Source organism: Delphinus delphis, chromosome 21 (genome assembly GCF_949987515.2).
Source record: "Delphinus delphis chromosome 21, mDelDel1.2, whole genome shotgun sequence".
In the NCBI taxonomy this organism is placed as follows: Eukaryota; Metazoa; Chordata; class Mammalia; order Artiodactyla; family Delphinidae; genus Delphinus; species Delphinus delphis.
This window is the reverse complement of record NC_082703.1, coordinates 21270772-21286649: the sequence shown is the minus strand read 5'-3', so window position 1 is coordinate 21286649 and position 15878 is coordinate 21270772. Positions and strand designations below refer to the sequence as shown.

General features: G+C 38.5%; 1 protein-coding gene across 3 annotated transcripts in view; it reads right to left on the bottom strand.

Moving 5' to 3' along the window:
* FAT1 (FAT atypical cadherin 1) overlaps positions 1-15878 on the bottom strand; it is a 119950-nt gene that overhangs the window by 33639 nt on the left and 70433 nt on the right. For all 3 annotated transcript variants that reach the window (XR_009517868.2, XM_069540291.1, XM_060001166.2), the window contains exons 4-9: positions 12698-12759; positions 10600-10929; positions 10028-10238; positions 7665-7804; positions 2876-3151; positions 2538-2748 (exon numbers count right to left, since the gene is read on the bottom strand). Coding sequence is in view for 2 of the 3 variants with exons in the window: in XM_069540291.1 (XP_069396392.1) it covers positions 2538-2748; positions 2876-3151; positions 7665-7804; positions 10028-10238; positions 10600-10929; positions 12698-12759 (1230 nt within the window). In the remaining variant the exon portion in view is untranslated. The remainder of the gene's footprint in view (positions 1-2537; positions 2749-2875; positions 3152-7664; positions 7805-10027; positions 10239-10599; positions 10930-12697; positions 12760-15878) is intronic.

Genomic DNA, 15878 nt, shown 5'->3' with positions numbered 1-15878 from the left:
AAATGTGTGCTCGTCAGCTATGATTGTATTACACATGTACACCCCAAAGGGCACGTCAGAAAGCTGTGCGCAGGACCTGCCTCTTCCCACGGTGGACATGCCGTGGATGCTGACTGCCCCACAGAATGGCAACCTCTGTAAAGCTTCAACTGCAATTACATTTTACATAAGTTTGGGGAAGAAAACCAATTCTAATCAATAAGTATATTTACGGAGTGTCTTCTATTTCCAGAGGTTATGACAGTTTTGAATTAACAATCATCTACTTTAAAAAAATAAATAAAACGCTACAGCCCAGAGTATGGCACCGATGTGTCTCTTAACCCCTAACTCAATTATTACTGAAAATATTCTTTAATTACTTCCTTTTTTCCCTAAAGACTCCTCATCAGACCAAACCTTTTGCTCCATAAATTGCTGCTAATTAATCATGCAGTGTTATAGCCTGAATTTGTAACTACTCTTTTGAACTTTATTAGATGCAATCTGACACAAGTCAGAAGCAGGTGACTATGAATACACTGTTGAATGAAGGCTGTGTGACCATTTTATAGTGCCTACTATTCAACAGATTTACACACATACAATTCTACTGCATTTTAATGGTAGCTGTTTCCTATAAAGTAACCTGTATAGCATGATTTTTACATTACCAAATCTATCCAATTATCTTCTTTGAAGCCCAGAGTTTATATCAGAATAGGCCCTTGGTATTATCTATTCTTTGAGTGGAGACACAGTTCCATTCTTGGAATACCGAATTACTAATCCCATCAGTCATTACAAGCATTTAAAGAATGTGCATGCCTTCAGTCAGGCACCAACAATCATATTTTAAACGCCCAATTGCTGAAAACTATGTGAAAGCTAAGGGAAAGTTTAACATTTTCTCCTACACAAATCCAGTAAGTTTGTCTCAGGGGGGAAAACTATTTTACTGAAGTGCTCAGGCACGTACAAATGGAATGCGCTTTTTTAATGGTTAAATTTCTGAACCAGTGGAAAAATCAGTTTTATTCAGGGCACTAACTACACTATAACACATTTTAACACTGCAACCTCGGGCAGTATATGAGGTCTTATTTGTGAGGGATGGCTTAAGCTTGGTCATTTTCAGGGAAATAAATGAAACTTCCAATATATTAAGATGAAAATAGTTTAACCACATAAAACACATTGATAAAGCAAAGAAGTACTCTCCACTTGCTCAGCTTTGGATTATATGATCTTCAGTTAATTGTACCTCTATCAATTCTAATGCCTAGAAAAGATACATAATTTCTAAATATGCAGCGGTATGGACTTACAGAAAAAAAGTTAAGTGTATGATCTCAATATTCTAAAATCACTATAGAGAAAGAATGAAAGAGTCTAACCTTTGTACTGACAATGGCACTGAGAAAGATGGAAAACTGGAAGCTGCCTTCTTGATATTTAATCACTTACTCACAGTATTTGGCACGAGTCGGGCAAGTCCCAAAGCTAGATGATTTCTGACTGAATAAATCACATGCTCTAAAGCAGATCCCTGTTTCAATCAGGGGCAGAATTCTTTTGCAAGCACATACATTTGTGGACCGATAGTAACCCCTACCTATCAAGCACAAGTACAAATGCTCCTAGCAGGGCACCGGGCATATAAAATGAGAGTCCACGGAATAAAGAAATGAATGAGTGAATAGCAGCATCAAACAGAAAACAGAACAACATTTCACTTTGTCACCACCGTTTCCTGGTGATCCTCCTTCTTGGAATCACCAGCAAGGCTCTGGACCTCTTGCCCTATCACACCCAGAGCTGTCCAGGCCCACAGTTCCAGCTGGTCTCCCTGCTTTGCTGTCTCCTGCCCAACTCCAGCAAGCCCCTTAGCCTTTTCAACATTTCTTCAAGCCCTCGTCCCAACCCTGGGACCTACTGTACCAACCCAATTCCACGAACGAAATGCAACTGTGAAAGATGCATGGGGGCGAAAGTGGCAGAAAAGCAAAGCCTGGAAGGGGTAGGAGAGGCATGGACACCCTTTATGAGACGTGACCCAATTAGAACTGGATGAGTTGGCACTCTGTCACAGAGTTTCCTGCTCTGCCCAAGAGAAGATATGCTCTGACTAAAAGAAAAATGTTAAATCACTAGGCCAGCCTTACCCTAAGAGTACTTCATAGTTTATGGAGGAAAACGATTGTGTGGTTAAAACCATTTTGGAAATCCTGAATTGGTCAAATAAAGTTTTCTTTACTGCAGGACTTCTCAGAGCCTTGAATTATGCTAATATTATGAATCTCCAAGAACATTACCCAAACATAGTTAGGACTCTCTAGCTTTGCTTTCCAATGAATTAAAAGTTAATTTTTTCTCTTTCTCCTAACATGTAAAATGGTAGCTATCAATTTAAGCAGTTTTGATACACAGAAATGTTTCAACGTCTAGAACTAATTTTAGAAAAAACATACTTTCTAACAAGTGCAAAGTTATAAACCTATAAAAAAAGTACAGTTATAAAAAAAAAAGCAGTTATAAAAGCAGTGCTCCAAAAATACCTGATTCGATAGAGTACAGCACTTCAGCATTTTTCCCTTTGTCCTTGTCCAGAGCTGTAACCTGCAACACAACTGAGCCGACAGCTGCTGATTCATAAACCCGCCCTTTGTAGGAGGAGCTCGTGAACCAGGGGGCGTGGTCATTGGTGTCGCTGACATTGACAACAATCCGTGCAAAGTTGCGCTTTACAGGGACATCTTGATCTCGTACCTAAAAGAATCAGCATATTATTGATCCTGTTAAAGCTTTCCTTAAAATTGATTAAAGATCACTCTCAATCACATGGAACCCTGCAGGAACCACACAGTGTGTCAGAAGGATGAGCAGAAAGCCCTACCATGACTGTGAGAACATGCTGCTGAATGGCTTCATGATCAAGTTTTTCTGCCGTATAGAGAGAGCCAGTTGCAGGATCAAGGCGAAATTTCTTGAGACTCAATGGATCGATACTGCTCTGCAGAGTGTAGATTAGTTTGTTTTTTTCATCTTTATCCACAGCACTGATTTGCAAAATTTCTGTTTCTGGTGCTGTGTCTTCAGGAATAACAACTTCATATTTTGATGTAGAAAACTGAGGACGATGGTCATTTGTGTCTATTACTTTGATGAATACCTGTGATGACAAAATTACTCACATAACAATAATATTCCTAATCATGATGTTTTAGTATTTAAAGAATCAGGGGAAAAAAAATCAAATGCACACTGAAAAAAAAAACCCTAATTTTTGAGCAAAATGAAATTCGAACATGAGAAATAAAAGCAACCAAAATCCAGAATAAAAAACATCTTTCAAATTTTTCATTGACATATTACCTATATAAATATGAATAAGATAATAAAAACGTTTCTAAATTCCTGAGACTAATTTTCGAGAGAAAAATGTAACACACACACAAATGTAACACACATTTCTTTCTGAAATGCAGGCTTAATTTCTCTTAGGTCTCCACAGAAATTTCTAGATTGCTCATGTAAAGATAAAGAATTTACTTAACAGGATTCACAGAAGACTGATTTCCTATATCAGATTTGCACCTGTAACTACCAAGCTACTGAGGTGAGTGTGCTGCTTAATGGTCACAGTATCTGAAGTTCTTGTTCTAATCTTTGAGATTCCAAATCCCTACCAATATTATGAATAAAAAGGAAAATGAGAAATGTGCTTTAAAATCCTTATATTTTTGTGATCACAAAACTGCACAGATAGTAAATACATTTATTTCTTAAAAGCAATTTAAATACACTCAAGAGAGAGAATTCTCTTAAGTAGGTCATAAAATAAATATTAAATAAAAACCTTAAAGGAAAAAAAAAGATATTTAAAAACTCAGTCCCAAGTTAAATTAAAAAAAAAAATTTAACTTGACAGTAAGAAGATTAATTTTCAGATTGAAAAGACACATGTGGATAAGGCATAATGGAAATCACTACAATTGTAAAAGATGGTCACAGTTATAAACAAGAAACATGAGCTTCACTAGCTCATATGGAACAAACCTCACTAGTCCGAATGGCACAGGAGGCCAAAGTCCTAGTACCGCATGGGGGAGGGTGGCGTGTTAACCACACGGGGCCAAGAACACGGACTAGAGGCCTTTCCATGAAGACAATACCACCGTTCTCCTAGAATACTGAGACCTCAGCGGTGGATCTGTAACATTAAACTATATGAACACTAAATGTATCCACCAAACCACAGAAAGGGTTTATGTGAAAGTTATGTAAACATTTAAAACTACAGATGCCTCACTTTGAAAGGTCAATGATGATCCAGAAGCAAAGGCTATAAAGATAATTTCTATAAATTAAATCACTACATATTCATTTCCACTACACAATTTTGTTTTTTTTAAATTTTTGTCTGCGTTTGGTCTCCATTGAGGTGCATGGGCTTCTCATTGCAGCGGCCTCCCCTGCTGCAGAGCACGGGCTCTAGGCGTGCGGGCTTCAGCAGTTGTGGCACGTGGGCTTCGCAGTTGTGGTGCACAGGCTCAGTTGCTCCGCAGCATGTGGGATCTTCCCAGACCAGGGCTCGAACACACGTCCCCTGCGTCGGCAGGCGGACTCCCAACCACTGTGCCACCAGGAAAGTCCCTCCACTACACATTTAAAATTTATTTTCTCATGGAAGGAGTGTTGGGCAAACGCAGTTTAATCCTGCTCCAAGATCAACTGACCCCACCTAAATGTGAACAGCTGAAGTAAGAACAACCCTCTTTGATAAAGCAGTTCAACTGACACATATTTCCCGGGCACGTCCATGCTCGGCACTTGCTGCATTTAAGGAGGGTGTAAAGAAGTATGGAGCACCCCTGCCCCCTGAAGCTTTCAACCTCACTGGGCAATGCCTTGTACATACAGGTTTCCTATGTTATCAAGGAAGTTTTCAGGAGTCCAGAGGTGGTGCAGGCCATTTAGGAAGCTTTCGAGGAGGAGACAAGCTCTGCTTGCACAGGTTTTAGGTTGGCAGATGAACGTATACTGGGGTAGGAGGAAAAGCTCAGTCAGAGATGTGAAGGCGAGGGTGGAAGGGAACATCCTGTCTCTCAGACACCTCAGAGGAGGACCCTAAACCGGGGGTGACAAAGAAAAGGAACAGGGAGAAGGTGGGGTCCGAGAGCAGAGCCTGGCTCCCAAGCAGAGGCTGAGAACTGTGTGGCCTGTGTGCTCTGAACTGTCTGATGGGAGCAAATCACCTTCCGTCCTCCTCCCAGTCAGGAAGACCGTGCTAGTTGGCAGGCAGTGCAGGATGAATCGCAGAGACAGAGAATGGAGACAGGAAGGTGACTCAGTGCCAAGCAGGGGGACAGGAGCCCAAACCAGTGCTGATGTGCAACGGGGAACACGCAGGGAGCGCTCACTGGGGACGGGCCTGAGGGCCTGAGGGGCCAGCACCCGAGTGTCGTCTCACTTTGTCCTATGAGGGCAAAGTCGCTGTGCCCATTTTCCAGAGGAGAAATGGAAGCACAGAGGGCCGTAGCCACCTGCCCATGCATAGGAGTAAGAGGCAGAGCCCCGATTCAAATAAAGTGGCCTGCTCCAGAGTATGCAATGCTGATGTTCCAGAGAAACTGAAAGAAAACAGGAAAGCAACGCTGTTTCAAAGAAAGGGAAAAAATGTGAACTGGATTTGGTAAGTTACCTTGAGATAACAGATAAAGCAAAGTGACGTGATTTAATATTGGGCAACATCCTCAGCGGAAACAGCAGGACAACAAAGCAAGGAAAGCTGCTTCAACAGAGCACTGGCAGTTACATCACCATCCTCCGCCACTACTCCCCTCTGGGAGGATGCTCTCTGGCTTAACGGAAAACACTCTCCAAACCTCAGATCTGACACCTGCTGCTACCGACCGTGATGCGGCAAAACCTGTTCCGCTGGTTCCTGAGTTTCACCTACAAACAGGAATCTACCTGCTGTGTTCCAGTGCCTTGTCAGCTGGGTTCTGATCTCTGTGTCCCTCTTCAGCTGGTATTTGCTGCTCTCCTCCCACTCAGATTCCTATCTCCCTGTTCTCAGCCCCAGACTGGAAATCAAAACCTAATTACTGGTCATTGTTCCCTAATGACCCACACCTGGACAGGTCAGCCTGGGATCTGGACCGCTCTCTGATACTCTACCTCTCCCTGCCAGCAATTCACTAGGATATTATCAAGACCCTCTGAAAATGACTCAAACTAAGTTACAGAAGTATGCCCGAAGCATTGAAATTGAAGAAATTCTGTGTCCCTGAGAGAATATATTTACTGGGTTTTATGGGAATTTTAGTCACCGTATTTCATACTAAGCTCTTAACTATACTAATGAAAACTACACTTACTGTGAGTTATGTAGTAAGTGATAAATGCTACAGGTAGATATATCATCTTTAGTAATGAGAAGGCTTGGCACAGAGGGTCATTTCTACTGGTTATTAAGTTTCCTTTGCTAGACTTCTGGTTAGTCAATTACTTGAACTAATCTACATACAGTTACACTCTTTAACTTTCAGAATTACCCTGTTCAATTTATTACAATTCTTGATGCTTTTCTTCTCATTTTCATGCTCTAAAGTCTAGTTTCTACAATGAGAACAGTTACTGACAAGGCTGAAATTTTAATACTGTGCTGGTACTTTTACGTGACAACCTCAAAATGACCCCAAAGCATGATTCATATTATCAATTTTAAATACATTAAAAATCACAAGCATTTGGACAAAGAAATAAGGTCATTTCACAACTGACTTTAAATTATCTATTCATTTATTAATTGAAAAGACATCACAGACTAATTTTTATTCTTCAATGCAACTAAATGATTTAGTAAATGATCTGTCTTAAGATTTAAAATAGTATAATCTAAAGATAGGAAATTGGAATTCAGAAGCATTTTATCCTCTAACATTTAATTTCTTCCTTTTACTTTTCACACACAGCACATTAAACACAAGGCTTTGGCTTTATCATTGTAATGTAAACTCCAAGAGGGCAGGATTTTGTTTCTTACTACTCAGCTTCTAGAACAATACCTGGCACACAGCAAGTATTTAAGAAGTTCTCAAACAGCCCCCACTCTGAATCAGAGAAGCTGATAAGAAAGAACAGAACTTAAATGTAATTTATAGGGTTCTGACATTTCAATTTGAAATGCCAGTAATCGGACCATGTCTTAATCATCAGATAGGAATAAAGATATTTAAAGGAATAGAACAGTTTTATCAGTTATTTTACACAGCCTAAGGTAGTCAAGGGGGGAAAAAACCTAAAAAAGTGTTTTAAAAGATAATTAATCACTTTAACCAGTTTTAATGCAAATGACTTGGACAAGTCACCCTTGACAGTGATATACTTTATACTAGTACAATTCAAAATGAGCGTAAAAATAAAAGATTTTGATGGCATAACGTGTTTTTTTTTTGTCTTCTTTCAAAGTTTTCAAAACTGGTTAATTACATTCAAAACCTAAAACAGGATTTGCAGTGATATTTCATTCCCTAAATAAAAATCCTTGCTGTGTACATGTGCATAAACTATATCAAAATAGTAACTTCTGATCTGAGAACCTCAGAGGGCAGAATCAATTGCTCATATTGCCTGTGGACACTTAGATCAGAACACTGTATCATCAGCAATTTGCCTACCTGAGTCAGTATAGTGGTGGTTCCATCTGTAGCCTCGACTGTGAGATTGTAGTTTGATTTTTGTTCTGCATCAAGAGGTTTGGCAATAATGATGGTTCCAGTGCCCTTGTCCACATCAAAGTGACTATCATAGTTGCCACCTAGTTTAAGTTAGGACAAACGTTAAAGTAAAAACAGGTCACGGGATGAAAATTTGTCATTTATTTTGTGGCTTTCTAGTTTTTAATGGCAGTTTTAAAAATAAACGAAGAAAGAAAGAAAAATTTCTGATATATTGGTCAAAGTGATTCCAAAGAGCTTTCATTTTGAAAGACCAGAAAAGAAGGACCAACTGGAAAGACAATGCTGGCTTACTAGAAAGAAAAAAAAGCTGAGCCATAACTGCCGAGGAAGCTACTAAATGAGAGGAAGCAAGGAAGCAACTCTGCAAACAACAACAAAAACGTTTCTAATACTACCAATGAATTACTTTCAGTTTGTTTTTTCAAGGGTTCTGAATACCTCTTTAACTTATATCTCAGTAGCTACATTTCATATCATTTAGTAACCAAAAAGTTGGCCATTTAAAAATTTACTAAAAAAAAAATTTTGTGACGATTTGAGCATATTGCTCTAATGAAATAACTATTAAAAACAAATGTTAACTCTGGAAAAAAAAAATTGTGGTAGTTATCACTGGTTAGTCCGGACTCTTACTAGTTGAGAATTTTCACTATTTGAAAATTTTTCCCATTGCTGTCATACACAAAGCTTAATGAAAAAAGGTTTCTGTGCTACTAACATTATCCAAATGCATTCCCCATCATATTCCAGATAAACTCTCTTCAAAGCCACTGAATGTGAGATACTTATATCAATGAAATGGAATGGAATGAAAATAAAGTCTAAACATCATGATGAAGTTCTATTACTAAATCCAACCAAAAAGCAAAACAGCACACACACAAAACAGTCTTCAGTTAAATCTAAAAATAAGGATCTAGGGATATATGGAAAGTCAGAATGTTTGCAATTGGAACAGACGACCATGGGCCCACTATGAAAAGAAAAAGCAATGAAAGATGGTCACTGGAAAGAAAAAAGTTTGAAAAATGGATGCTTTTCTTTAGATCTCATAATCTGAGGCAAATTATGTGATCTCAGCAGATACCTTCTGCTGTACAGTTCAGGTCACAAGTCATCTGAAAGACGTAAAACACTTCTCTAGCAAATGTGTCTCCTGGCACAGCCAAAAAGAAGCAAGCATGGAAGGCAAGCACAGAACAAGGAGAGCAATCAATCAAAGTGGTTCCAAAGGCAGTCAGTTTACACGTGAGGTTAGATGCTGCGCAGCCGCAGTCTGCCCATCTGGAAATGCGATAGGAGTTACTGGACAGCAAGCAAACTATTCTGACTGCAGTTAACTATGAAAAGAATCTTTTTTTGTTCATTTAAAACTAAACTGTAATGGTTTCGTAGGTGTTTATAACATAAACAATTTCATACAAAGACCAAAGTAGGGAAAACAGCCCAGCTGTCTAGAAAGTTCAAGAGGTAGAGCCCGAACCCCTGCGCCCTGTGGTCCCTGCGGCTTCAACCCGCTGAGACAGCAACTGGGGCAGGAGGGCTCCGGGGTGAAGAGGGAAAAGGGATATTGGGTTCCAACCAAAGATAACCCGAACACGTACTTTTGATTTTAAATATACTTGTAATTAAAATACTGTGAAGAAATAAGAATTAAAAAACTAAGACGCCAAAGTCTAATGTGAAATTGTTTTAAGTACGTTGTATTACATTCAATATCTAGCTAAATTCAATGACAGAAAAAAAAGAATTGGCTTAGGCATATAATTTTTATCACAGGGTGATTTAATCTAGTGAAGCCTGCTTTCTACTGAAAATGAGGTAAATCAAACTTAAAAAGCCACAGTTGACACTATCCTTTATAACTTATAAATTTTAAGCATATTCCCTATAAAATACTGACATGCGACAATCACGTAGGCATAGTTATTTTAAACATTCAAATCATAATCACTAAAAATAGTTATGTGCTATATGTTATGTATCAAGAGGAAAAATTAAGAAGCTGTGCTTTTAGACCAAACATTCAGATTTCTCTGTATCTCTTTGGTACACTTTTAAAAACTTTATTTTTATATTAATAAGGTACATACAGAGCACCTATTTTAAACAAGTTTAATATATGTTGGATATAGTGAAAAATTATGCAAGCAAAATACTGCAGTTTAAAACAAATTCTCCACTTATAGGTCTTACTCCCAATTTTAAATTCTGAGATATGCCCCCAAATCAGAAAACCAGAGGCGGGTTCCCCTCAGTGTGATCTATACAAGGATGATGAAAACCGTCATGCAGCTTACCAATGATGTCAAACCAAAGAGGTATGCCTGGAGGCTCAACAGCTATTACTCCAATCATGTGAGCAACTGGATCGCTTTCCATTACAGTAAAGGTAAAAAATGATTCTTCAAATGAAATTGGCTCCGGGGATGGTTTGGGTTTGGAGATCCATTCAATATGGAGTCGAGTGGTTGATGACTTTTGGGGGCGACCATTATCAACTGCCTTAATCTATAAAATATGGGCAGAGGGGATAAAAAACAGCAAATGAAAAGTTGCATCCCATAAATGAAGCATTGATTGGTTTGGTCTGAAACTGAACCAATTTCAAACATTTAATATCTGTGCGGTATATATTCCATGTTAATTCCATATTCCATTTAATGCCTGATAAAAAGGGCAACGTTTTTATGCCATACTCAACATAGATAACGAGAATGACAACTAAAAAAGGGAAAAGCAAACCCATACTTCCCATTGTCAGGTACAGCACTGAGGCCATTTTACTGAATAGAGAGAAAGTTATGAGAGACATAAGACTAGATTAACGGTCAAATTATGGAAGAAATTCAAAGACTAGATCTTCACTCACTGAAAGAATATCATATTCTCCAGCTCCAGAAAACTTCTTGGACAAAACCACTCCAGTTTTTGGCTCAATAAAAAATTTGCCATGTTCATCTCCCTCTTCAATGCTATAGGAGATTTCTGCATTGGGACCTTCATCTTTGTCTGTAGCTATAACACGATATAAAGGCTCGCGCTTGGTATTTCTTTCTCGTTCTGGTTTTTCCCGCTCTGGGAGTCTGATTTTGTAGAACTTCTGCAGGAACTGAGGCTTGTTGTCATTTTCATCAAGGATCTTCACAATTACTCTTGCAATGGTTGACTTGGGGGGACTACCATTGTCTGTCACTGTAACCTGTTTTTTTTTTTAAAAAAAAAAAACAACATCAAGAAATGTTTTTAAAATATACTGTATAAAAAGTGAATGTCTTCTTCCTAATGACAATCACCTTTTCTATAAACCTCTGCAATTCACACAGCACTATGGACACGTACCGATTCCTCACTCCGACCACAGCCCTGTGAGGGGGCAGGGCAACCTCTCCATTTTCACAAAGGGACTGGGGGCAGGCCGGGGGGAGGCCAGGGGCTAGGAAAGCACCGGCTCTGAGCCCTCGCTCTCTCCTTACCCGTCACCCCTCTTCCTCACACGCCCTAACTGTAAACGTTAAGCTCCCAAAAACTCAGTATTTTTAAGCGAAGGAAGAGATACATGAAGATTTTGCTTTTAAATATTTAGAGTCCTCTTGTACATGCTTAAAAATAAAATCTTCACATACTGCATTTAAAAACTGTCATTTTTAAGCTTCGTCAATAAAATAAGTTAAATCATCCGATTAAAATACATGCTAAGTAGCAGGCCTTTTAATACTAGCAATCATCATTTTATTTTGCCTGGCTCTCTCTTTTCTTGTACACAAGATTCCCATGTTTGGTAGGGTGAACATAAACATTTAAATTTAAGACCAACTTATTAAATGAGATTTTCAGTAAAAGAAATGTAAAGTAACTTTTATTCTAAGTAGATTATTCATGTATTCATTTTAGGAATGAAGATCTGAGATTCTTGAGGGTTATGCTGGTGAATGCTTCTGAATGCATGAGAAACCATTTCACCCTCAGATCCAATGTTCATTTTCAGTTCAGTGTGCACATTAAAAGGGACGGCCGTAGTTACTCCCCTCACCACGTCATCCCAAGTGAATTAATGAAATGCTAAAAACATTAAAGTAGACTTAACTTTTCTGTGGAACTATGTTCTTTCTGAAGCTTGGCAGGTGCAAATTCTGTTGTTTATAAAAGTGGGAATGAATGTATCTTCATGGTACTTGTCAAGAGTACTTAAGTAAAGTAGCTGCTTTAATTAAAGCACGTGATTTGCCTTCCCAAACTCTCAAAATGAAACAAAATTATAATTACTATTTTAATTTTAACCTCTCAAAACATTTCCTTTTGATCAGTTTTCATGTGATCGTTAGAAGAAAGAAAAATTAAAGAGAAATACAACCAAGTACTACGCTTTGTAGCATTCGTCAAATCGTTTCCTCCGTTTGGGTTCCATAAGTAGCAGCCGGGCGACAGAGCTTTTAACATTATACTAAAAATACTCTCTTCTTTAAGACAGTCAAATCAATGCCAACACTGGCCCTCAAATAAATTACCACAAAAGGGCTACAGAGAAACATACGTGATATGTAAACGAATCTTATTTCCTATCAATATCTTAATATCATCTTCCAAGTCCTAAGTATCTTATACCTGCTCCCACCCAGCCTTTGATATTCATTGAGAAGAGAGGGCTCCGGAGTGAGGCGGACAATTAGCAGGTGTGTAGTGCAGTTCTAATCAGGGTGAGGGAGCCGCAGCAGGACGCCACTGTTCATAACCTGCTGCCTTGGATATTTTGGCATCTGTTTATCTTCTGGGGGTTGACAGGGGTGTAAAGCAGACCTGAACTACAGTCACAACGTTTTCTTTATTTTCCTTTTTATTAATGACCATAAGGTGATATAACAAAATAGCAGCAGCTCTGAATTACTAGATAATATGAGTAAGATTGCTCTTTCCCAAATTATTTATGATTACGAGATTTTTAAAATTATCAAAAATTAAGAAATGCTTACTTCTAATATGTGTTCACCTTGCTGCTCGCGGTCTAGTTTCCTGGATGTAGTCGTGATGAGACCTATAAAATGATAGCAGTTCATGAATCCTCAAAAAATAAAGGTAATTACAAACTACTGTAACTGAAACCACACACTGAGTGTAGAAGTTTGAGCAAATGCCTAACTTATTCTGAAGAGGAAAAAATTATTAATCCAGGTAGGGTTAATTATACCTTCTCATTTTAATGATGCTTAAAAACATTAGATAAATGACAGAAGTATTAAGAAAACGGAAAAACTCAAATCAGTTACATTTAAAAAATTTGTTTAGTAGTTTCAACATACATTTTGTCAGAAAAGATTTTTAAAAAGTGGGATGAAGTTATCCAAGATTTCAACCTCATCCATATCCGCTGTGACTGCTGCAGAGATGATTAAGAATTTTCAGAAAAAACTTCTGTAACTGTATTAAAAAGGACCACTGGAAAATATAATGTTGACTATGATTTATTATCTTTGGGTCGTCTACCCTCAAAAATAAAGAACTGTTATAAAAAGTATTGTGATTTTCCAGGTAATACTGCTCAAATAACAATCATTTAATTTCCCCAAAAAGGAAGAAATGATCCTCAAAGAAACCCCATATTCTTTATTTCCTTGATTTTTCTATCAAACTAGAATAGCTATAGTTTAAATCTCTCTCTAGAGCTTCAACAACTGCTAAACTACCAACATATGTTGGAACCTAGAAGGCCATTAAAACTGATGAAATATATTCTTGTACTTCACAGAAATTAAAAACAAAATTCCCCCAACCACTAAAATAACCTCTGCAACCTGTGTTGATAACGGACAGGTGCAAACTGAGTGATTCTGAGGCCTTTATGTGGCAAATCACCGCTAGGACTAATCCTTCTCCTGCCCAGCTTTCTGTGGTTTTCCACAGAGAAATACCTCAAATAACTCATATTTAAGAACAGATTTTATCATTCTAATTGATTTTCTATTAGCCTAACTAATTTCACAAAACTACCAATTAAAGGCTATTCAAAATGTTTCCCTAAATTTGGACATGAAAGACTTATGTTTTCATTTAATTCAAAGTTTTTCTTTTCTTAAATAGTCACTAAGAATCTACATTAACATTATCTTCCCCACCATTCAATGAAGCAACACTCTCTTTGTAATAAGGACAACAGAAGACTATATTGTAAGCTAGAATCTGGGGTTTTTCCAAAACCGTACTTATAGATTAAAAGAGGTTCAAGGAAAATGCTTCACAATGCTTAATGGTGTGAAAATGTGGTTTACTGTGGCACAAGCTTGATTTTCATTAGTCGAAAACCTTTTAAACTTAATCTCTCTTTTTTTTTTCCTGTCAAAAGTTTACCACCCTTTCTGATTGTCGTTTTAAGCAGTTCAAGAATGACAGGAAATTGCTGTGATTAGTCCCATCTAATTGTCCTCATGTACCCATCAAAAACTTGCTGTTAGGCCACAGCTTGGCATGTTCACAGCAAGATAGGGTTCTGCTCTGCAGAACATAATCATTCATTGCAGGGATATCTGTTAGCAAATAAGTATCTGTAGCAAATAAATAAATACCCGTTAGCAAATACAATTTCCTCACTTTACAGTTTCCTTATAGCACACCAGACTGCTAAAAAGGATGGACTTACATCTGTATTATCAATTCAATATAAAGACAAAAAGCAAACCTGACCATCTCCTAGGTTTGGAGTTATTTGCATGCTCTCTATACTTAAAATTAATTCTCTCTTAACTCAAATGGAATATTAATTCCATTCAAATGCAATGAATCCTAATGTTCCTTTTTATCCATTTTTTTTTTGTGCCCAGCTACTCCTACACACTCCTCCACCTCTCAGCTTAAACATCACTTCTGAGGGTTCCCATGACAGGCCTAGCCTGGGGTTCTGCTGCGGGGCCTCCCAAGCTCTTTCATTTGCTTTATCATAACATCACCCCACAGCACTCCTTTAAAAGTCTTTTTTTGTATCCTTCAAAGTCCATGAGACTCTGCCTTTCCTGTATATCTTGGTTATATTGTTATATCTCTGTTATCCTAAAGAAACACTTAAATGTGTGAACACATGAATTTCTTAAAACCATAAAAGAACAGAATTTTAAATATGCATTGGAGGAAGAGAGGCACGTAAACTACACTGAACTTGGAAATGATACAAATTTATAGCTTATATAGGAGCTAACAGAAAACCATTTAACATATATTTACAGGTAAGATGTGTCAAGCACTGTGACAGATGGTCCAGGTGATGGTGACGTCCAACAGACATTTAGAGGCACAGATGTGACGTGCAGGGAAGTCAACAGAGGCAGAGACAGACTTAGTTATACCCCAAGTACAGAAGAGAGTATGAAGAATGGTGAATGGTGGGCCTACCAAAAAATAAAGGGTGGGCCAATCTTATCAAAGTAGGGGCCATGAGTGTTTAGAAAGCCATGAGGAAGCCTAAGGAGCAAAGGCTGGAAGGGAAGCAGGTGTCCCAGAGGCCACAGGCAGAGAAATTTAAGGAGAAAGTCTCTCCTCCAAGTACTTCAGAGAAGCTTGGAAGAGAAGATCAAGTGAGAGCCAGGGAGGCAGGAAGCAGACCAGGAAAGGAATTTCTTTTACGAGGAGGAGACCATTCCGCAGGCTAACAGGGTGTATGTAATGAGTGACTGTAACCACGAGGGAAGATAAAGATCCAGATGTGAACTAACCAGTACAGCAGCCACGAGCCTCACGTGGCTACTGCAATTTAAGTTACAGGTAAGATCTCATGAACATGAAAGATATTTCAGACTGAAAAAAAAAAAAGACCTTTCTTCCTAGATTCGCACACTTGTACCAAAAGGAATCCTGTCACAAGTGTCACAGTTTTCTGGTCCTGAACACCATCACCAGGGAGGGGCAGTGCACGTATGTCCTATGGGGATGGCGTGAGGTGGTACAGCTCCTAAGAGAAGGGGAAAACAAGTGCTTCCTGTGGAATTTCCATACAAAATGAACCCCAAAGAGAAAACAAAATGTCCTAATGAAGCAGGCACATACTAGGAAAACCGTGGATGCGCTCTGGAGGTACAGTCAACTGCACCGGGAGGGGAACACAGTGGAAATGCTACCCAAGTACCGCACGCTCCAGCCACACCAACTTAGCTCTAGAATTCATGATGC